The following is a 24,316-nucleotide window of genomic DNA, read 5'->3' as shown; positions in this document are numbered from 1 at the left end:
CATTGCATCCAAAGGTTGTTCAAATGTTTGATGGCTGCTACTGTAGTTATGAGAAGTTTCTATAAGAAACCCTTTTCCCCAAACAGCTTCTCAACCAATGACGCATCAATGACGGCATGCTAGATATCACAAGCTCTAACAGTCTTTCTACTCTTACAGGTAAAACAGCTCTGGTCAGCTGTCACTGCAAATACAATACAATACATGAGAAACAGCCCAGTTAATTACCTCATTAATGGTTTTGGGTAAAATGCAAAATTTTAACACTTTTATCACTTAGCACATGTTAATCAATTAAACGCTTTGGCATTTTTGCCTACAAAAAAACAACAACAAGATGACACCAGACAAAATGCCAAACTCAAGGCTTCAAACTGCAGTTCATAAACAAAGGTTGTCATAAAGGCTGAGTTGATTTCTTAAAAACTGTCTATGGCTTCAGTCCAAGTGCTGATGTTGTCAGAGCACAACAGGAAATAAACTCTCCTTGGTGTCTTGTTAGGATTCACAATTCCAGTCAAATTAAAGAGTATCATGATGTCGTATTTTCAGTTCAGTTTCATAACAAGAATGCCACTCTTGACAGTTGGTATTTAACATGCCCCTCTTGTGTATCGACTGTATGTTATTTGAATCCCTGAACGCAGGGTGTGTTGGATGTGTTCTGTAAAAATAGATTTGACTTGACATGTAATTAAGCAGCATCCAGAGACATGTACAGCAACTTTACTGTACTGTACTGCTGAAATTACAAGAAAAGTAGTCCAAGACGTGGAACAAGACCAGAACACTGGTGCTGTGATTACGCACCAACTACTCCTGCACTTGTAGAGAGATACTTTCCAACAAATACACACTGATACACACGGACTTTGGCCAGGCCAATCAGAGGGGGATTCCACTTGGTTCTGAGAGAGAAACTAGATCTGTCCACTGTTTCTCTTCCATCTCTGCTTCTGCCTTTCTCACATACTGTAGTTTTTTTTTTCCATTTTCTCTTAACAACAGATGTTTTCATTCTGTAATATAATTGCATTCTTAAACAAGTTTCTTATTTTTTTTCTTGTGCCCAGATTTACACACTGGACATCTGTAGCTACAATGTTGTTGTTGGTTGTAATAGCATAATGCCACTTTCATTTGTTTGACCATTTTGGTATCTCGAAAAATATTGCATGCTTTGCCAGAAAAACTTGCTCAATGCTCCAAAAAAGATCTCTCTTGGTTATTTTGGTGGTCATCTGACTTTTCCTGAACTGCCGAAAACCAACCAAAGTCTGTAGTTATCCACTCAATGGTATGGCAATAGATTTATGTTCCCCAGGGTCAGGGGGTGAATTAAATTAACTTTCAATACCTCTTACTTACTACCTACTTTTTGTCATCATGAGTTTCACATTTGTGGATTCAAGAATTCTCAGCAATTGGGAAATGCCATGAATTTAGTTCCACTTTAGAAGAGCTGTAATAATTTGAGCAATCTCTTTCATTTTTGTAAAACACAAGTCATGTGCAAAGAGTTTGTCCAACAAAATTGCAAAATTGGTGGATATTAGCATACGTTAGCATGCAGAAATCCAAACAAACTGTAATCAGTATACCTTCTTATAGCATTAGCATAGTGGCATTGTCATTGTGCATGCCGGCATTAGCATTTAACTCAACTGCTGTGTCGAGGTAAAGCTGCACAATGTTCAGCTGCAGACTCTAAAGCATGTTTCTGCTCATCCTGCAGATCTATGCAAGCTTCCAATATTCAAATGTTCAAGCCACCAGGGGATCTTCATGGGATTCGGCCATGTGATTCCACACAGATGTTTTATATACTTCCCTAACGGGAATATGCGTAGGCAAGGATAAAGTAATTCCTTAGTGCAAAACCTTCGATTTCATCATTTTTTTATATCAGAATAAACCAAAACCTTTCAATCTAGCCTTGTCGCAACAAGTTACTCTCTTATTCTGTCCGAGCCCTCTTATGCACAGCGTAGTTAACGTGTGTCTTTTCTTGTGGAAACATCCCCCAGCCAATTCCAAACAAACCAGGCCTCTGATAACAAGCCTTGCTGCTTATTTCATTGATGTCATTCTCCTATTTCACTCATTCTCTCATAAACCATAAATTGCTCCTTTCTTTTACCCCCTCTCCTATAACATACACATATAAACACACTGTTACTCTACCACAAGACCCCCTCTCCTTGCCCAACCCCTCAACCTCCCACCAAACTGTACCATCATTCCCTGTTTTCCCTGGCCTGTCCTCCCTCCTCTGGTTCCATTTTCATTTGGGGTTTATATACGACACCGTACCACAGCCCGTCTGACCACCCATTGCCATGACAACTAGCGGCAAAACATTTATCAAGCCAAACTGGGTCCAGATTCCCTCAACCACACAGTCAGCTATAGGTGTTAGGCTGCTGGATGTGTATAGTTGTGATTGTTTAGAAACTGAACTTGACACTATGTTTTGATACTATAGAAACATGCCAGTGCTTACAGGAGTATGCATTAATGTATGATGTTTGATGAGACTAACATATTTGAGTTTCACTTGTTTTCTGCTCTTGTCTCTTTAATTTACGTCCCTCACTTGTAGCACCTCTGCGAACTGCACTAAGAGTTATCTGCCGGACTGTCTGTTTCTATCATCTTCATTTAACTGACTCGTGTTTCCCAAACATCCCCCCCCCCCCCCCCCCCCCCCCCCCCCCCTCCATCTCCTCTCACCCACTTTCACAGCTTTTCTATCCATTATCTTCATCATGCTCTGTTCTCATCTCTGTCACCCTCTCGTGGGAAATGGGGGTGGAAGACGAGGGGGAGTAGGAATGAAAGCGAGCGAATGATGGGAGAGTAAAATAACAGAAAAAGATAGCAGGGAGAATAATGGCTTGAATTTATGAATGACCATGTGGAACTGAGTCAAACATACACTCACAGACACACCTGTATTCGACATCTCAGTAAAGCACAACAGAGAGTAACAGACAGGGGGCCTGCTGGCCGCATTAAGAGAACTCTGCTGAAGCCATTAACATTACACACATACTCGCTCAACTACATGCTTATGTACTGTATGACACATGAACAAGGCAGCACACACACACGTGCAAGAACTCTTAAACATAAGCTAGAGTACAAATGAAATAAAAGGTTACGCAGTGGAGAAATAACACTGTAAATGCTCAATTTAAACAGAAAATGAAAGGCAATATATAAACCCTAACCACAGGCATAATTTGGCTAGTGGCATGTGTAAATATGTCTGCATGTGTGTATAAATGTGTGGTAAGAGTGACTTAATGTCCAGCTTCTAGATTAGAAGCATTTTACATGGAAACTGGCAGCACGGACAATCATTTTGCTAAACATAATCTAAACATTAACTTCAGAGAGCAGGTACAACCTTTACATGCCTTGCACAACATAATACCTCAACCTATGGGTGTCATTATGCCTCACAGCTGTATATGTGCTATACTGTGGCAGTTATACTGCTGCTTATCAGTTGTGTAAACACTTAATCTTGGTAGACAACAATGGTCTTTTTCTTTGGTTTCCTTGAGGTGGGCATGAATGGCTCAATGAGAAGTGTGAGGCTGCACTGCAACAGTGAACATGGGTAAGGAGGTTGGCTGATGTTCACGCTCCATAGAATAAACGCACATGGCATGGACGCCTTATTAGGGGAACTGTAGACATGTAGTCCAAGCGATGAAAGGGGCTGATATGGCCGGTGAGGTCGGGTTACATTGCTGCCAGGGTCAGGAGGAGTCAGCTGTAAGAGGAGATGAACCAGTAACCTTTTGGCAGAGGATACATCAGCAAATATCTCTGATTGCTCCAGACGTCTTCTGGCAGAGCTGAAGCGCCTCCGACAAGAATGAAAAATGTCCTCGGCTCTCACAAAAACGGATAGATTTACTGGATTATCCCACTTTGAAGGAGGGACCATTACTTTGTTGGACTCATGCACAACTTCCTATACCTTTGATCTGTTTGGCAAATGGAGTGTGGCCATATGTTTTAATGCGTTTGCTTCTCGGCTCTCCTGCACACAACCACGTTAGGAATGTTTTCATGGTCAGTCAGTTACTGTCACAAAGAACAAAGATCTCTTGGCCTCAGGGAGGAGACAGCATGACACAATTATTCACATGTGTTGTCTGTTAAGAGTGCAAAAGTAGGGGAGGTTAAAGACCATGTCATTGAGTTAGACAGTTCTGGAGGACAGGGGAGCAACTGGGCAGTGAAAAGGCATCAATCATGGACACAGGTTGTCATAATATAGTTCCTCAAAGTAAAAAAAAAATGCACTTAAAGGGCAGTGGTGGAATCATTTCCTCTCTAATTAAGCTAAATGTCAATACCCTATGTTGTTTTAAGTGGAACAAAAAAACAACATTCAAAGTTTAATACCTAAAACAAACTGATAATGTTCTTACCTTTAAGAAGGAAGATGAACTGCAGGCACAACAGGTATTTACACAGCTCCATTTTGGAAGTCCCAAGTCTTATTTTCCCAATTTTCTCTTTTTCGTTTACAAAGTGGTCTCCCCTAGTTTGTCGGAAATGCAGTGAATCGGCTTCCCCACCACACAAACACAAACACTTCTTCAGCTCTTTTTCCCCTCAAGAGGTGAGTCAAATCCGGGCAAGAGGTGCTGCAGGGGCATGTCTGCTGAGCGTGGGGGCTCAGGTTAGGTCATTGACAAAAAGCAGTCAGGAGCTAGCTTTAGGATAAAATAACCTCTTCCTTTTGGCGCGTCTTAAACTCCCTGCAGAAGATATTTGGATGCCACCACAGTTAAAATGTCGATATTTTCGCATGAAAAAGGTCTTTCGGAGACAGATTGACCCGTCAGCGACCCATGTTTTGGCCGTGAAAATCCTGCACCTGTCCCATCAAACAAGAGGCCGCAGTTCAGAGTCATTAAACCATTACTAATGTGCAGCACCTTCCCAAACAGTCAGTCGGCGCTGCGCTTTATCCCTGCTGACTCCGGAGCGCGTCTTTGAAGATCAGACTCCTCCGCTTATCAAGCAAAAACTTTGTTGTGGGCTGCTCTGCTTGTTATCCATGGTCCTCGCCACAAGTTCACTAAACACTAAAAAACTGTAGTTTCCAGTGAGCTTCTGTTCATGTAAATATGTGCCTCCAGTAACGGGTTTCTCTCACTTTGAAATGAAAGAGCGCATTTATCCTCAGAGCTCCCCTCCTTCCACCAGTCCTCCTCCATCCACTATAGACTCCTCTCTGAGCAACTGCTTCACACTGGCAAACCTCAAACCCACATCTCTCTCCCTCTCACTTTTTCAAACATGTCTCAAGATTTTCACTCTCAACATCTTTTAGTTTGCTCTCATCCAGTCTACTTTAATTCTTTTAGCTGCTCTTCATAGATCCAAAAAAACAAGTTATCTTGTTTAACAATTTTAAACACATAAAGCACAACTAATGCTTAATGAAAATCATTTAGATCAGTTATAATACATTAAAGATATCTGGAAATCCTGTGTTCCCATGTTTTCTAACTTATGCAGTCTGAACTTAATGATTCGTTAAAAAAAAAGAATCATAAATAATCTGTTATCTGATGTTCCTTTTATTAGAACAGTCCATGAGGAGTGTCCCTGGTTGTTCTGGCAGCCATAGCAAAGCAAGTCTTGTGCAAAAATTGGCATCTGTAAACGGTTTTATTAACATCTAAGATAAGCCTATATAATGCATCCAACAGTGACAACATTAATAGGAGCTTCTAAAGAAGCTATGTGTGAGAGAAAGCAGTAGCATTGGTGTTAAAATAAAATAATTAAATTCAAAAAATGTGAAAATAGCTGCTGGATCAATCAGTACCTTTATAAGATCCACCTGCTGTTTCCGGATATAAAAAGTGAAAATGTTAGCCATTGGAATCTGATGAGTATGTTACTATCGAGTATGATTGAGAAATACTTATGATGGACTGATTTTGAAGTAAAATTGCTAAAAAAATAAATAAAAGAGAGGATTCTCTTAGAGCACATATTAAAATTAAGTTTAAATTTCAAAGGTGTTCTTTTGTGTTTAAAAACTAAAAAATCTAATGTTTTCATTCAAGTGTAGGCCTACTTATTCATCCTTATAAATAGGATAAATAAAACCATTTGAAAAAATGTTCCTTAAGATGTATATTTCTGCAGTAGTGAGAGTGATTGTCTTTATTCTTCAACAAAACACTTGGTGATGGGTGTTTCTTTCAAAAGGGGACAATGTCCCCATCTACAGGACACAAAGGGTCATGAGCGCAGTTTGAACTTTTTGGTAAGGCATAAAACAAATGTTTATGTGTGTGACCCCAACAGAAGGACTGTGTTGACAACATTTAAATCCGTATGCATATAATGGTTATCGAGTTGAATGCAAGACTTATCTATAAGAACATACAGTGCTGTGGATTCGTTAAACTAAGTATAATAATAATAATCTGTTAAAAGCGGCTGTATAAATAATGTTACAAATGGTAATGAATTGTAAATCAAACACTGGCCCATTTGTCCTGAGTATTTCATAAAGCTCTTTGGCGCCACCCTCAGTTCTCTGCCTTCACTCTTATATTGTCAATAGTGGCACAAGCTTTCTACATCATGGTGGAAAGTAGGCCTAACTTACTGTACCTACTTTACTCAAATGACCATGTAGAGCAATTTGGTCCAAGTGTCAAGCCAAAAGAGACACGGACAGCTGAACAATGTTGCAGTGCCTGTCTGACAAACCTCATAAACTGTAGTTTAAGCTACAGTGGATAAACTTTGCCTTTATTTATACCAACATAATCTTGTTCGTGTCCGAACAAACAAAGGGTAAAACGTCGGACAATGTTGACTTACATTTCTCAGGTGTCCTGGAAGAAGACTGCAACACGTTGATCCAGTTAACGTGTTTCAGCTGAATGTGTAAGTACGATACTTTTAAAGCTTACGTCAAATAACTAATTCATTGAACGACCATCTTCTGACCCCTACTGACTAAAACCATACAGAGCATAATGTGTGAGATGAAAGTAGTGACAAACTGTGTAGTCGGTTCGCTCTCTCAGATTATAAAAATAGATTTAGACTTATTTAGCTGATGTGTGCCTAATTTCCGGCAGACCAACTCGTCTATTTGAATTCATTGAGTTCATTGAGAATCCTCACGTTAATTGAATAGCTTTTTCGTGTACGGCCTACTATTTCTAAGGTCTTAATTTTACTTTTACTTGGGCAGACCTTCTTTTCATTGGAAGTAGCCTACTACATTTTTCATGTCGTCTGTTACTGAGTAAAAACCCGTCTAGCACCTGACTCAGGTGGAGAACAATATGTCATTACAGACATCAGGCTCTTGAGAGAATAGAGCACAAAAGACAGGGACAATAACAACAAAAAAATAATAACTAGAAAATAAAACCTGGAAAATGGAAATGAATTAATAAAAGCAAGGGGCTAAGTGGAATCTTCTGATAATTCAATGTCAATGTGAAGTATCTATTTGGCAATTTACTTTTCAGTGTTTTCAGTGGGCTTTGTAATAGAGTGATAGTTCTCTCAATATTGGTTGTCCTGCTAACTCCCTGGGGTAAAAAGTAAGTCATCAGTGCTTAAAGTCAATTTCAAGTGAAGTAATTTTTTTTGTTCTATTTGAGTAGATTTCATTTACTTGAGTAAAATTGTATCAAAGTAATTGTACTTATTATGCTTAAGTAGAATATTTTAGTTAGCTTTGTTCAAGATTCAAGGTTGTCTTTATGATCCCTGCTAGAGGGCAATTTGTTTTGCAGTCAGGAGTAAAACACACACATACATACAGCCCGAAATGAGCAAACAACATAGAAAGGACAGTAAATAAATACAATAGATAAGAAACAGAGGCAACACAGTTAGTGGTTTAAAAAGGTGATGGTTTCTCATCCTCTTTGTCCTGCATGCTGGCAGGCTGAATCTGCGTCCTGACGGCAGCAACTTAAAATCCTTTGACAAAGGATGACTTTGATCTGCCAAGATTGACTGTGCTTTCTTAAGACACCTTGTTTTATATAAGTGAGAAAGGTCAGAAAGGGGCGATCCTGGGATTCTGACACACAGTTTAACAATGCTCTGCATTTTGTTGCGGTTTTTGATGCTGAGTGATCCGTACCAGGTCACCATGCAGAAAGTTAAAACTGATTCAATAAAACAGGAAGAAAACATCTTTATAAAAGTGTCTCCATATACAGAAAGTCATGTTACACTATGCATTGTCAGATGTGAAACATATTTGTCATTGTTCAGCAATACAAGGAGTCCTTCCAGTAGATAACACTCGTGCTTCCTCCCACTCTGTCCACATTTCTGACTCAGCGATTCACTTCTGTCTGTAAGTGTTTAAAATGCACTCAACATTGGATTCAGAATATTTATTTGCTGAATTCTGTTTTTTTTACATGATATTTTAGCATTAGAATTGCAGAAGATAAATTGTACTATTATAATTGTATCTATTGTTTTTTCTGTTCTTGTCTGCAGTTATGTTTTTTGTATTTCTTCCACTGGTTTCTTATAATCTTTAGGAGTCTTTCATGTACTGAACTGGTGATGTATTTGTGTCAACTGAAGTCAAGATTTACCTTTATATTCTTTTCTTTTTTTAAATGTTAACTTGAGGCTCAGCTTGAGTTGTGTTGTGTTTAAACTATAAAAATGTTAGTATTTAAGAGCAGCTTTCATCAAATGTGATGCTATTTACAGCTACTTTAAAGATATCACATGTCACCACTAGGTGCTGCTCTGCCTCAGCTTATGCTTTTTTCCAAGTCAGTCTGAATTACCTAATGGAGAACCTGAAGACAAAAACAGCTGTTTCAACTCTTTTACTTTTATGTTGCAAAGCTCATCCAGTCTGTCTACTTATTGTCAGTTGTATGATTAGTGATGATCAGCTGATGACATATTATGTATAATTCCAGTCTGAACACATTTTTTTTGAAAGGTTTCAGATTTTTTTTCTCTTTTGCAAATTAGCTTTCTCTATTATGAGACGATTCATGCAGCGGTGGGTTTCTGCCAGGACTTGGATGGACAGTGAGTTCATTGGGTTGGAGAGTAGATCTGTAAGTGGCCAACAAATCTTGAAATGAGATTAACTTCATTAGCTTTTTATTTATATCCATGAGGGCGAAAGGTAATGATTGTTAGATAATTCACCTCTGTCTCTCCATTAGTGCTCGTACAGTTACTGCCTTCATGACATTGGACTCAATCAGTGTCCTTGCATTTATTGCCATTCACTTCTTTGCACTTATCTTTTTCCGCTTTATGTTTTCCTCTTTTGGAAAAGTTCTTGTGATATAACTGATCAGAGGAAAAATACCCACACCATGAAACACATTGACTTTTTTACATTTGCATTGACCCACATTTTTGGCCTCTTTTGACAGGTCGCTACTGTACCTGGACTGGCACCACCGTCATGTTGTCTGGCGAGTGCATGTTTAGTCAGATGCGCTAACCCATCATGTCACCAAATCTCACTGTACACAACTGCAGACTACTGCAGAGGTGGAGCTGGAACCAAAGCCAAGACCCACACACATACACACACATACAGACTGTTTCACACCAGCTGGAGCTATGCAAGAGCCCATTAACGTCGGACATTAAATCGAACTTTGCAAAGTCACGCTGCTATAACAACACAACTTGAATTGATGCGGGGTAGTTTTCTTTTATAACCTTCCCAAACCCCTGCTGTACAGTGGTATGAATATAAAATCTGTGTTATTTTACAGTCTCCGAAAGAGAAGACTCATTAGACTTCAGGGTTTTAGAGCACAGTATTTACATAATGCCTCTTTCTTGTTAACTCCTTATTGTGCATACATAACGATGCAAGCATGAACTTTAAAATTGAAATACACTATCAGGAAATATACGGAACTAGGTGTGAACTTTCTTCGAGTCAGCTGCAAAGCTTTTATGTTTAATAGATGTAAAAGGAAAGCAAATACACATTTAAGAATGAGGAGCAAAGGAATGCTTGCTGGGCGTGCTACATTAGTTGGCATGTCCTTGAGATATTTTGCCTGTTGGATGATCAGTATTTCAGCGTCATACATAGAGCTTTGCTTTGTGGATGGATAGATGGGGGGCAGTAGGAGACTATAGCACCACTGTGTTACTGTCATCAGTGCAGTACTGTAGATGTGATTTGTGTGTAAGGTAGACGGTAGTGGCAGTGTAGTGTTAGCAGACCAGCCTGTTTTCTATCTGTCATCAGGTGCTTCTGCAATGTCACTCCTGTTTGGTTTGGCAGGAGCTGTGCCAAAATGTAACACCTGGGGTTATCATGATGATTTTCTGTCAGTTTTCTGTTCTCCTCAGTCTATTCCCGTGAAGAGTGCACACCTCTACTTTTAAAAAAAATAAGACTCTCTCACACTTAAAACTAATTATGGGAATAACACACTGTTTTCTTTTCATGCGCATAAAAAATTAAGTGTGTGTTTGTGGGAGATGCATGCATGTACAGCAGCCAGTAGGCTTTTTTTTTTTTACAAGGTGTGCTTCCTCCACCCCTGTTTCCTCAAATCCTCTGCAACCAATCAACCCACACCAGAGCACACATCAGCCAGTGCTAACACTGTGTCTAGCAATGACATGCTGGTCTGTGGTATGCTTTGGCCTGGCTTGCCGTCTGGGAGCCGGTCAAAAAGAGGAAAGAGATGTAGAGAGGGAAGAAAAAAGGAAAAGAAAGAGGGGTTGATAAGCTGAGCCTCGTGTTTGCAAAAAATCAAATGCAGACCCTTTAAAACAGAAACTTAGCAATACTTTATTTCTCTTATTATATCCCCTTTTGAGATTTTCTTAATTTGCACAACTTGGAGCTGTTTTAAAAAATCATGGGTGAAATGGCTATTTGCTTGCATGTGAGTGAGTATGAACTGACAGTGTGCTGAGCCTATAAAAAAGGGATGAGTCATGGAGTTCTGACAGCTGATCACACGTTAACACCTGATAATCATTCTGGGCATTTCTCTACAACGGTTCTCTATTTCGTTCTCATCGTCTAGACACCATACGGTAATTCAAATATTGCTGCTTTTACACACAATATTTTATGACATGTGCATGTAGACACACCTGCCATCTTATTGAGCTCTATTTTAGACAAAGTGTGCTTAACGTGTTTTTGTTTTATTTTGTTTAAAGTATGGGGACAGCTCTTTCCATTTTGGAGGTGCAATGTCCCTAGGCACAAAGGGAGGTCCATGCAAAAATGGTTTCCTGAGTATTGTGTGGAAAAACCTGACTGGCGTTCACAGAGGCCTGACCTCAACCCCAATTCTGCACCCCAAGCAGACAAAAAATATTGTCACAAAATGTCAAGGAAAGGCGGCACAGACGATGGTAGCCGTGGTGACAGTTATCCACACCAAGGGCCCTTCAAAGCAGATACCTAGGACTTTCATTGACTGTCCCCCAGGCAGCCATCTGTTCCCCTACAGTAAAGATTCTCTCCATTCTGGTGAGAGACTTACTGTATACAGACAATTTTTAAGAAAAAAAAAAAAAAACAGTCCAGAATTTGCCTCTCGTTCCACCTTGGGGCACTTTCCCGATCAGATGTCTCACATGTTCACAGACATCTTCAACACCTTACTAGAGACATGCTACGTACCTGTCTGCTTTAAGACCTAGAACACAGGTATGAAGTCATTTGGGGGCCTTGTTCTGACCCACCTTAGATGTATCCCTGACCCCCTCCTGGACTTCCCTGAAGGTCCACTCTGTCCTCTAGCACCTGGGTTTGTCAGAAACCTTGGCCTGTCCTGCTTGTAGACTTAAGTTGCATCTGTTATTCAATCAACCAGGTTCTGCGTTCCCAGCAGAGTTTGCTTGACTATACATGTATATGCAGATAGATCAACCACTTTCTGTCTTTTTTTTTTCGTATTAAGCTGTTGTTTTTTTGCTCTCTGTTAACAAGATTCTGGCCCAACATGTACAAATTAAAGAAGGTCAGTAGATGCATCAACTTGGTTTAAAAGTGCACTGCCTTTGATCTGCAGTGTTTTGGAGTACACATACAATAGCTGAGTGAAAAATTACTTCTCCCACACACTGCCTCTTTATCCTAGTCAGTCTTTTCCCGGTATCTTCCATCTTTTCATCATCTCCCTCAGTCTATCCAGAGGTCACCATCAGAGTCTGTAATTAGATTTATCATTAAATCTTTCATCCCTACAAAGACTTCATTCAGCCTACCTCTGGTATACTGTAAGATCATTGTCTTGGAGGATGATGATCACGCAGAGCAGATGATCAGATACTGTTTCAGTATCAGTTCAGGGACTCTCGCGAATTACATCATAAATCTTGTGAATGAACCACCTTATATAAAATTAGACAATGAAGTTAAAAGGACGCTTTTATCCTTACCCAACCGGTCTCTGACTCAGTGTTTCCATTTCACTCCTCTCTCATTTTTATTTTCCCTAATGGAAGGATCCTCGGCCCAGACATTTAACTGAGGAGTTTTTATGAACATGGTTTGAGTGTCCTGTGTGCCAAGGTGCCAACCATATTCTGGTGATTTCCAAATTTCTTTCCCATGACCTTTACTGAATATCTTCCCCGCTCTCTCATGTCTTTCCTTTGGCTTATTAACCCTTCTTTCTGACAGAGAAAACAGAGGAAATGCAAGGTGATTTGATTTGATATTTAGAACCTTGTAACTGTGGGTAAAATAAGAATGCAGTCGAGTGGACCAGAGTGGTTGCAGTGTTTTTTTTTCTTTCCTTCCAGTAAACCAGTAAACATTCAAGCGAAACAATGTGAGAGCTGTTGTGTGTTGTGTGTGCGTGTGTTTGTGCGTGTGGGGTATGCCCTCGTATACTATTTTTGACCAATGTTTTACAAGTGGCCTCAAAGGTTCCTGGGTGGTCTAATTGTGTTTGCCACAAGAGATTGGTGCACTTTACCGCAGTGCGTGTGACTGTTTGATGTGTGTATCTGTTTGTGCGTTCTTGCAGGTGTGGGTGGGTGTAAATCAATATCCTGGAGGGTGACAGTACAGTACGTGACTGTCATCACACTGTCACATAGATGTTCTTTTCTATGAATGTGTGCAACTTCAGACCATGACCGGAGGTATGGGGGCTCTTTTTTTTCTCATCATGCCCCCCCCCCCCCCCCCCTGCGAGGCATTTTCCTGCAAGCCCTCCCAATTCTTTACTATTTAACCCAGAGTGCACTTCACCTTCTTGACAGTAATTGCTTCAACCAGATCACAAATCACTTGTCTTGACTTTTGTGACATACTCTGAAGTATAAGTATGCAGACATGTACACACACTGCACCCCTCCCTGCCCATAAGTCATCTGTCAAGCTGTAACCTGACTCAGCCGTGGTTGCTGGGCACCTTAACTAACCTGCTCTCACAAAACCGTCACCAGCAACACGATTGGTTTCCGTGCAAATGCCTGTGGTTGCCTTGTTACAGGTTCCAAAATTTCCAATTGCTGCTGCTTAATTGCAATAAATGTAGTGCATTCGTTTTTTGTCGCTAATTCCTTCATCTTACAGGTGTTTTTTATTTCATCAGTATGAATATTTGTATTTGACTCTTTCTACAGAATGAGGCTGCTTGTTTGCCCTGAGACAGTTTAGGAGCGAAGTGTGTTTGTTAAGATGCCAATCGGCCTTCTGTTCCTCGTTACGCTTTCTGCAAAGCCAGCAACATGCAGGGATAATGATGCAGACAGGAAGCCAGGGCAGAGACGGCTTGTTCTTGTTTTTTCAGACCTCCTTTTGGTGCTACATCTTTCAGGACTTTCACAGGTCCTCTGTGCACCGTGAGGTTGATCTATTAACCTTTTGGGTGAGCCACGACAGTGTTTTATGAGCTACATGTACAGTGTGAGTGTTTGATGGTATGTGTTAAGAGTTCCCAGAATGTGCCTTTTTAGTTTGGTATGTGAATATTTCGGATGTGTGTGTGTTTTTTTAAAGGGGTCCGGTACTGGCTGGGCGTTTTGAAGGGGGCCAGACAGCTGTCTTTTACTGCCCCAGGGGGCAATAAACAGTGAGGGAGGGGTGGTTATTTACCCCTTTTATTAGGGCAGGAGGCAGAGAACGGTACTTTATTGAGGTCACACTCTAACTACGCACAGCTGTAGGGCACGAATAATAATAAAAAAGAGATAGTTGGTAAAAACAAAAAGTTTCAGCATCAATAAATTCCTCTCTCAGGAATCCCTCTCCATCTCGTTTTTACTTTTTGTCTAACTGTATAGTACGTCGTGTGTAGGTGTGTATGAAATGGGGCTCATCCATCTTTCTCCCACTTTTTCATTGTCAGGTCCCTTAACAGCCTGCTCCTTGTGAAGGACATGCTGTGCTGTGACATGCACAACTCCTGTTTGAACAATGTCAATCATCTGTACCCTGTAATCCAGTTGGCATTTCTTGCCATTTGAGATATGCCCAGTGCTCCCTAGTCGGTGACTATTTGGTGATTGATCAGGTAGTTCACAGTCCAGATGGTCAGTTTACCCTACCTAAAATGTTTTCTCAAGTTCACCATCCTCAGTAAACAAAAACACAGATGTTTCATAAATTAAGATGTTTAAAGGGACAGGTCAACATGTGGAGAAGACAATTATTGGCTTCCTTGTCCACAGTACAATCAAAAAGATTGGTATATGGTATATTTGTAACTAAAGACAGCTAAATGTTAGCTTAGCATTAAGACTGGGAATAGAAAGAAATGGCTATCCTGACTCTGTTAAAATCTAGCAAAACGTGCCTACCAGCATCTCTACAGCTAACAAATAAACATCTTACTTACAGTATACTTAGTTTTTTGATTGTATAGAAATGTTAGCATAGATATGAACCATCACCATTTTTAACTGTACATGTGGCCATGTTTATATTTCAACCAAACTGAAATGCTCCATGTAAGTTAATGTTCCCAGTGAAGAAATAGTCCAGTACAGTTTAAAGCAGCGTTTTATATTTTTAGTCTTTAAAAAAAATGTATTTTTTATTTTATTTTATTTGGCTACTTCTTTCCTTATTGCCTTTATAAGATAAGACAGCTGAAGAGAGACAGGACATAATGGGACGAGAGAGTGTATTCGTAGCATCCTTATGTTGGATCGATGAATCAGATAAATACGATATAAAGCATTGATTCATTAACTTTAGGTTTGCTAGGAGGCCATTTTTTTTTCCCTTTTTGAAATGTGCCAGGCTAGCTGTTTCCCTGTTTCCATTCTTTTCATAAGCTATGCAAATAGGCTTGCTCTTGTCAAGAAAATAAACACCACATTTTTAAGTCAAGCAGCCTTCAAAGACTTCCCGGAGAAATATGAACCAAAATAACCCATTGGCAATGGAAATGGAAATAAAACCGAGCAAAGGAAATGTGTGATACAATTGAGCAGATATAAATTTTAAAAAAAAAGGTAAATGGAAATATTTTAGCCTTGATGAATAGTGAAGAAGTAATTATGAGGTTAAATGGCCCTGAGATGATTGAAAAAAAGATGGAGAAAGAGAAGTGGATGGATGAGGAGACAAAAAAACTGAGGGAGAGAGAAGGACTGAATGGGAGGGGACAGAACAGTTATTCTAGTTGCAGACAGCTGACAGAAATCCTAAAAAAAGATGGAGCCATCTACTGTGCACATATTCCACAGCTACACTCACAAACCATAAAGCATATGCACAGCTAAATGCTAATGGTTTTCCAAACACGAGGGCCAACATTTGACGCCAAACTGAGGTCATATCATGCTTTATTGTTTTCCCATAGAAAATTAAGTTTCCTATGATCACATTTCATAGAAAAAGGACACAAAGTAAAAACGTTAGCTGTACTGTATCAGACTCCTGGTAGTAATAAATAGAAAATGGGACTGTGAAATAGAAAAGGCTAAGTTGTGGGGCTACAGGATTAAAAAGAAGGGACACATTCAAACTGACCTGAAACTTGAAGAGCTCAAATATTGGTTTCCATATCTACAAAGTACAAATATACTCTCGCTCCTCTTCTGCTGCCACACACACTCACATATGCACAATGCCAAATGAAAAGGCTGACATTCAGAAGATCCAACATACAAAGTGACATACATGTTTAAAACACAGCTGGTCACACTTGAGGCAGCTGTAGGGTCAGACAGCTAAGACCATTGTGATGATACAACACTTTACATAGTTGATACAGTTACCATACTAACAACATAGGAAAGCTAACAGAGATACTAAAACTACAGACTGCTATCTCCTAGCACTGCCTTTACAGAGCAGTGTTGTGACGCAAGTGGTGAAGCGGGACAGGAGGGTGGCTGGAAGGACGATGAGTTGAAGAAGTGCTCTTGTTTACTGTCGTTCATAGACTCTGGTGCATATCACATCGTCCGCTTTCATGGTCTGAAAAGAAAGAAGATTGCAGATGTTATTTTTGACGCCACAAGTACTGAAACAAGTTATCCACGGTTTAATCATTTTAGTTCACTCTAAAACTCCAAATAGAGCTATTTTCAGTGTCTCCAATGTGTTTCAATGCACAAAAGTAAAAGATACTGCTACAGAGACACACGCATAGTTATTACTGCCAACTTAAGAAAATGAGTTGGGTGTTTGGTGATTCAGAGCACAAACCTTGGTTAACAATTGGCCTATAAATACTTGTTGTGTTTACAGTCTGTTTAGTTAAAATCTACAAACACCAGAGCGGACTGTTCAAGATGCATTTGTCATCTTTAGTTGGACCGACTTGCCAGTAGACTTGGGTCACATGTTTTTTTCTCTTTATACTAACTAATACACTTGTACTATTTTTCAATTAAATAACAAGAGTATTTTTTCTTGTCTAAACGGGAAATCAATAAGGTACATACTTTTAGCTAGTAGCTACCATTATTAAAGTGACAGCATGAGAGAGGCGGACGAAAATACAAAGAAAATTGCATTTAGGAGGAACTTTGAGAAAAATATTCAGCAAGTATTTTCTACTTAGCAAATAATAATAATAATTATTATTATTATAAAATAATTTCATTCAACAATAGAGTTGGTAGAAGTGCAACGTATTGGCAACACAGATTTACAATTCAGTTTACACAAGAAATGCCTACAGGAAACCGTTGGGAACAGCAGTGTAACAAAACAAATGTAACACTTTTCCATATGATCTTTCATGTAGGGTATTCAGTGACAAATGTAGGCATTCACTTTTTGTATTTTAGTAAGGATGATTCATTCAAAGACAAATGCAGAAGGTAAGTTTCAATCATGGATATGAGAAAAGTTTGACTTGTTACTCAAGTGTGACTCGAGCTAAACCTGTATGATATGAGAAAACATCAGGGATGTTTGATAACATTATCATCACAGTTTGATGAGTGAGAAATCATCAGATATGCAACACGTTGTCTGTAATGAATACAAAGTAATTTCAAACTTGTGCAAAACTTGTTTTTTTCCACCTCGACCTCATCAACAACATTTTCTAGGTCTTCTCTTCTTCATCAGCCTCAGTTGTAGCTAAGCTCGCAGCATTTACCAAATTGACAACAAACAATCTGAGTGTAGCTGACGGGTGTATCAGTCTTTGTTTTATGGCCAAGTGGTGTAGATGCATGACCTATGTTTTCAGGGCTAGGGAGATAGCAAGAATTTAGTGCTTTACCAGGATCAGCTTGCCGTCATTAGTGATCTCCCGGGTCCAAGATGTCTGTGGACCTTCTCCTTTCTGAAGAGTCTGATCACAGCTGATCTTGTTGTCAGTTTCCCAAAGTGGAAAACTCTGAGGAGAGAGATACAAAGAAAAACCACGAGACAAATGTTACACATTCTTTGATGAGGAAATGGATGCACAGATGAATATTAGCGGAAATGGGAGATAATGAGAGGGCAGCTAACTGAGATAAATACAAAGATGGAGCAGCACAGTCGATTAGAGGTTAGAATTTGTGATGCGCTCACCGTTACTAGAGAAATGTGCTGGCTGGTTGCATGTGTTTGCTTTAGAGACGGCCAAACAGAGGCCTTCTATGGGTAAACAGGGAAGCAACGAGGAGAAGTAGAAAGGGAATGAGGGCAGGAAAGGGCATGAAGGGGGAATGAAAGGAAGCTGGGAAGTTAAAAGGGGTCGTAAAGAGTGTGAAGAACATAATGTGGCATGATGGGCCATCAGAGACCAAGGGTGGGGTCAAGATACGCTATCAGACCAAATATGATGAAAAGCCAAATCAAACAGATTGATGTAATCTGTTTAGCTCCCTCCCCATACGCCCATTTATTCTCTGCGTGTGTATTTGCCTTTGCGGTTGTGTGTGTGTGTGTGTGTGTGTGTGTTTGTGCACTCTCAAAGAAAGAAAAAATGAGTTAGCACATAAGAACAAGTGCTGTGTACCGTGCAGGGACGCCCGTCCACTGTGGCCTCATTGAACTCCTGCCCTACGGTGAAGGTGATGTTAGTGGTGCGGACTGTGGTCGAAGTTTTAATGTTCAACGTCTCTCCGTCCTGTTTGATCTCCACAAGAGGCTTGGCTGCTGCCTTCACCGCAATCATACGCAGCATCATGTTCACATCTACAAAAACAAGAGAGACAAAGACAAGGACGTAAGGACAAAACTTTCCGTGCAATTGTTATAGATACATGAGAAAATACTCCCAAGCCAGCAGTAAAGACTTTCTAGTTCACAAGAACTGAATTTGATTTGAGTAGCAGTTCAGGTTTAATTGGATCCACCCCTAAGGAGCACAGCCAATTAAACAAATGTTTACGAAATGATACAAACCCCACAAGCCTTCGACTCTGTGTGTTATTTTGTTTGAATAGTGTGGTTTTGATTTTTGTTCAAACCCTCCTCGTGCACACTCAGGGTAACAGGAGCAGTCTTCCACCACACAACTCTGTCCAATAATGATGACAGAGGAAACTTTGAGGTCATACTATAAAAGCATGCCCAGCACATCTGCATTCCACCCACACTTAATCATCGTTACGCACACACAAAGACATGCACACACAAAAAGTTATACACACACATAAGATTTGATGATTTATACGTTCTGCAATGCAACCAGCAATGGAACCCTCTCTTTCTCTTGCTTTCTTTCTTTCTTTTTACTATTTTTGGACAATTTGCCTTTGTTAATAGGACAGCTATAGAGTGGCAGGACTTGTGGAGGGAGAGAGAGTAGGAGATGACATGCATCAAACAGCATCAAGATCAGGAGTTGAACCTGTGACCTGTGATATGAGGACTGTAGCCTCTGTACATGGAGCACCTGCTCTGCTGACTGAGTTAAACCAGTGCCCCATTCTCTTCTTCTAAATTGAGAGATAGTACACTTATATCCCCATAGAGTGTTGCAGTAAAACTGATGATCCAGCGTGGGAAAAAGAGAGGGAAGCAGAGCAGTGTGGGGAGGGGGCAGGAGGAGGGAGGGGGCAGACAGACTAAGGGGGGGCAGCAGTGGTCTGTGTGTGGTGTGTGAAGATCTCTGTCCAAGTGTTAGGGGAAGTGTGTGTACATCTTCCAGTGTGTATCTGCCACCGCCGAGTTGGGTTTCGCACTTCTCACCTCTCACACATTCCCACCTGTCACCAAGGGTAAATATATACACATGGAGAAATGCACAGTCATTCAGTGTGCATCAGGTTGTCCAGGCTGCACACTGTATGTCTACTGCACACAAGTAGTACGGTGTGTGTTTGCATTGTCATCTTCGCAGTAAGTGCCGAGTGAGCTTGCATTGTGTGAAGCTCATTGTGAGGACATCACCATTCAACAGCAACACTTATTATTTTATAAGCATCATTTTTGTTTGAACCCATTTCATTGGGGTGTATAGTGTTTTTTCTCAGATATGCAGTCATGAGAGAGTATTTTTACCCTTTTTAATTATAACATATTTAGTGTTTTATTGATGGCAGAGGCAGGTTTAGAGCAGAAATTATTGGTCAATAAGTCAAGTACCTGGAGAGTGAATTTATGTCAAGTTTATGAATTTTTTTTTTTTAAGAGAAATTGTCACACATTTGCTTTATCCAGTTTGAAAATGTTATAGGTTTTGTAACTTTTCTCTGTTTAGTACCTTATTTATGCCATTTCAACCACCGGGGCACACGTTTGTCTAAGAGAGCAGACTAAAAATAATTCACAGATCTGCTGATAATAGAAATAATCATTCATGTAAAAGTTGATAAATCAAGATCCATTTTTTTAACTGCAAAAAACTTTTAAGCGGATCATCAAAAATACATGAAATATATCAATCAATGGCGGTTACTAAAATAAATACACTTGGTTCCACTCCAGATGATCCATGTGTTAAATGACTAAATGTCCCTCCTAAAAGTGTGGATTATTTCAGGCAACATGTGGACCTGCAGACGTGAACTGACTTCTCTGTCTCAGACTCAGTCAAGTCAAAGTGCTGGCCTTTAGACCATTTAGGAACTATGAGGGGGAACACTTCTCAAGTTAAAGTTTTTTTTAGAATTTAGAAATAACATGAACAGACTTTTGTAAACCTGTGACCAAGATGCTTAAATTCACACAGGTCTGGTCACATGGTCACAAACGCACACACAGAGATAGATAGATAGATAGATAGAAGGACAGACATTTAGGGTCAGATGTCAAAGAGCAGAGGGCAGAGGAAGCATTTGGGACACAGAGAGATGAGGGACGAGGGGAGGAGATCAGGAGTGTGAAAAGGAAGAGAGGATGGAGGGCCACAGGAGGGTGCTGGGTGCTGACAGGCTGCATACAGCTGGGATGTGCCCCCCACCGCGACCAAGGACCATTCCTCTCTGTCAGTCAAGCCAATGCATAGGTAGACAGGAAAGTGTGCCCTGATACATGTTGTGGTGGTGAATTTTACTATTGGAAACCAGTTGCAAAAACATACAGAAGTGCACATAAATGAGACTCCCCTGTCATTACTGCGCATGTGTCTTGTTTACATGTTGCAATGTTTGCCTTTTTATAGCCCCCATCCTACTTCATGTCTCTGACACGATACAAGCCACACACACACACACACACACACACACACACACACACACACACACACACAAAGAGAACGGGAGAGAGAGAGAAGGATAGAGAGGAGAAAAGGGTACATTTGAAGACACGTCAAAGTCAAACTGGTGCTCCAGTCTAACAGGGAAGTTGGAGTGCCCTCCTTCAAAGTGACGATGCGCCTATATTCAGAACAATCGTGGCATTTAGCAGCTATTTTAATAACCTCCTGCAGAAGAACGGTTGTGTGTGACTGTGCACTCTCATCTACCCAGGTGCGCACTGGCAAGTCTTTTAATGGGAATTGGCTACAGACGACAGATGAGCTCTGCACGCGCACATGCAAGGAAACACACATAAGACACACTGAGTTCACCGTTCAGACTCTAAATGAACCAGAAAAGTTTGAATCTCAGCAGCAGGTGTTTGTCCTTTTTCCCGGACTGTCACTTCAGATAATGATGTGACTGTCCTGCACTGTATCGTGCCTAAACGGTTCCTTCAGCACACACACACACACACACACACTAACAGACATCTCTCTCTCTCTCTCTCTCTCTGAGGCTGTGGCACAGACATATGTGCTGCCGTTTGTCTCTATTGTGTTCTCGGGGTAGGCCAAAGGGGGAGATGAGAGGAAGAAGGGTGAAGCTGGCTGTGGGCCAAACACTGTATTTTGGGTCGTGCAGAAATGACAAAGACCCCCCACCAATGCGGGACAGGGGGTGAGCCTCGCCGGTGGACGGACGCATAGGAAGATTTGACCTACAATGTGCTGAGAAAGCTACAGTTTGAGCTGACACATCTGATCTGTGTCATTACACACAGAAATGAAAGCTGCGCAAGAAACCATCTGCGCAAAGAAATGTGACAAATTGCCTTAGGGAAGGCCTTGATGGTTAAGTTTGTGTTTCACTTACTGAGCTTTTTTAATAGTTCCTCGAAGTTTTCAGAACTCTTCATCTCCCAGGTGCCAGAGAAATCAGGGATTTTCCGTTCCATTTTAGTCTGCAGGTATTTACGGGTTAATTCAGGTTAACTGCCAGGTCCAAGTGCGGTGGGCACGCTGCTGTCTTTGCGCGTCTTGCGCCAAAAAGGCTCCAGCTGTCACTTCTCAGTCTGTTCTGGGTGTGTGGGCTCACCAGATGGTTGAATCAGCCTGTCCGGTGCTCTCCTCTCGGGATGACTGGCCGACTGGCAGAGCTCTTATCTTACCTATGTGCCGGTGCTCGTGAGAAGCGGCTGCGCTATGAATGGCATAGGGAGCAGAGGTACTTGTGTAGTGATGCCTACGCCCCTTTCTTCACGGACACGCCCAACAGGCCTGGAGAACACAGGCAAACGTTTACAGTGCCTGGACCTGGCCACGCCCCTGTAGACAACATGTGCGCTTCAGCTTCACATGCTGCCAAGCGTTTGGAGACGCCTCTCCTCCACGAGCGTATCTTGAGTGAGCCAGAGTGACCGCACCCTGATGGTTCTGTGCGCACTGGAGAAACCTTGCTAATTTGATAAGATATTATATCAAATGTTGAGGTGTGACGTGTTTCGCCTCGTGTTGCCAGTTTTCGGTGAAATGAATGTCTTCCATGCGGACAATAATAAAAGTGCAAAACAAGGTGGGCGTCAGGCAAGCCGGTCTGTTGACAGAACCTGTCGTCTTGGCAGGGCGGTGTGAAGGAAGAACCAGTCCGCTGCCAGACTGGCAGTCTGAAAAGTGTGTCTGTGTCTGTGTGCGTGTGCGTGCGTTTTAGAGAGAGAGGGAGCAGAAGGTGTGTTTGAGAGGAAAGAGACTCAGAGGCCAAGTTCACCCCCCAACCCCCCCTCCCCCCTGTGTGCCAAGGCGCTGTGTCATAAAAATAAAAGCGGTGGTAATGGGATACAGCTTCTGGCCCAGACCGGTGGGCTATCCATTTAACGTGGTCTGCGTCAGAGGGGAAAAAAAACACAGAGTTAAATAAGAGTTGATGTTGGTGCAGGTCGGCAGAGTCTCCTCAGAGATTTTGCCACCCACCCTCCCGCTGCTCGGGCGGAAGAAAGGGGGGGGGGGGGGGGGGGGGGGGGGGGAGGAGACGCGGCGGCATTCGGAACAGCGCGGCGGCATTCGGAACAGCGCGTCAGACGGGCCAGTATGGCAGGGTCAGGGGCCCGCAGGGTCGGAGGCAGTTCCACAGAGAACGGGAACACTCACACACACACTGTGTGTGCGCGCACGCGCTGATGATGGATGGCAACGGGACAAAGCCGACGTTAACTATTGACTCTTGATGGATGATCCCATCCGCTACACTGCATGGCGAATTAGCGTTTGGTAAACCCGGCGGTGGGGGGGGGGGGCATAAATAGTGATAGGTTACAATGCACACCCGGCTAATACACCGTCTCAGTGTCAAACTTATTAAAAACACACACTGACTTTAAAATATGAAAAACTGCTTCAGGCTTATCTTTGGTTACAAGATACGATCTTCTACATCAAAACCTGCGACCAAATACACTGATTTGCATCAGGCAATGCTGCCGTGTTTGAAGTGAACAAAGCTTGCTTATATTGTTTCATGCTTCAACACACACGCGCGCGCGCGCACACACACACACACACACACACACACACACACACACACACACACACACACACACACACACACACACACACACACACACACACAGCTCCCATTGGCCACACACCGTGCCACAATCACAGCAAGTCCTCACAAGTCACTTGTGGTCCAAACAACAGAGATGAGCCATTATACAGTCAAATCACAGCTGTAATTTCCTCTTCTGACTCTCTAATCTCTTCTCTGTTTCTTTCCTGTCAATCCCTCTGTGCAGCCGACCTGCTGGTTTTAACTCTTCAAGAAATTTGCTGTGATAGTATTTGGTAATAAACAAACTTGCCGAGGTCGAAAAAAAAAGTATGTTCGAAAAAAAAATGGACCCACATTTAAAACCAGGACTATTTACATTGAAGCTCGGCATCAGTCTGCCATGATACTGCTATGGTGGTCTGTTGAACATGGTCTGTTTAGAAAGAGGGATATTGATCAAGCCCCCAGTTTGAAAGTGACTGATGCTATGACAAAGGTTTCAATAGAGAACTGTCTAGAGTTTGGAAAATTAATCTTTAGCCTCGCTGCAGGCCATTAGCATATTACCATGACACAACAATAAGTGCATCAAAGGCCACTGAATCAAACAGGCAGCCATGCAGTATAGCCCAGGGACAGCCTCACCCACCGTGTGTGCGTGCTGTTC

At 41.4% G+C, this 24,316-nt stretch overlaps 2 protein-coding genes across 2 annotated transcripts in view; both read right to left on the bottom strand.

The window, feature by feature from the left end:
* itga10 (integrin, alpha 10) overlaps nucleotides 1-5,248 on the bottom strand; it is a 28,331-nt gene extending 23,083 nt beyond the window's left edge. The window contains exon 1 of the mRNA XM_061050487.1: nucleotides 4,452-5,248. Within this exon, the coding sequence (XP_060906470.1) occupies nucleotides 4,452-4,503 (52 nt within the window). The 5' untranslated portion in view covers nucleotides 4,504-5,248. The remainder of the gene's footprint in view (nucleotides 1-4,451) is intronic.
* Nucleotides 5,249-15,793: 10,545 nt separating this feature from the next.
* On the bottom strand, nucleotides 15,794-22,326 carry crabp2a (cellular retinoic acid binding protein 2, a). Its single transcript, XM_061050423.1, has 4 exons — nucleotides 21,979-22,326; nucleotides 18,435-18,613; nucleotides 17,709-17,825; nucleotides 15,794-16,447 (listed from the first exon to the last, which is right to left on the bottom strand). Exons 1-4 carry the CDS (start codon nucleotides 22,058-22,060, stop codon nucleotides 16,397-16,399), a joined length of 429 nt encoding a protein of 142 aa, XP_060906406.1. The 5' UTR covers nucleotides 22,061-22,326; the 3' UTR covers nucleotides 15,794-16,396.
* Nucleotides 22,327-24,316: the final 1,990 nt, after the last annotated feature.

Source organism: Labrus mixtus, chromosome 11, assembly GCF_963584025.1.
Source record: "Labrus mixtus chromosome 11, fLabMix1.1, whole genome shotgun sequence".
In the NCBI taxonomy this organism is placed as follows: domain Eukaryota; kingdom Metazoa; phylum Chordata; class Actinopteri; order Labriformes; family Labridae; genus Labrus; species Labrus mixtus.
This window is presented reverse-complemented; position numbering and strand designations above follow the sequence as displayed.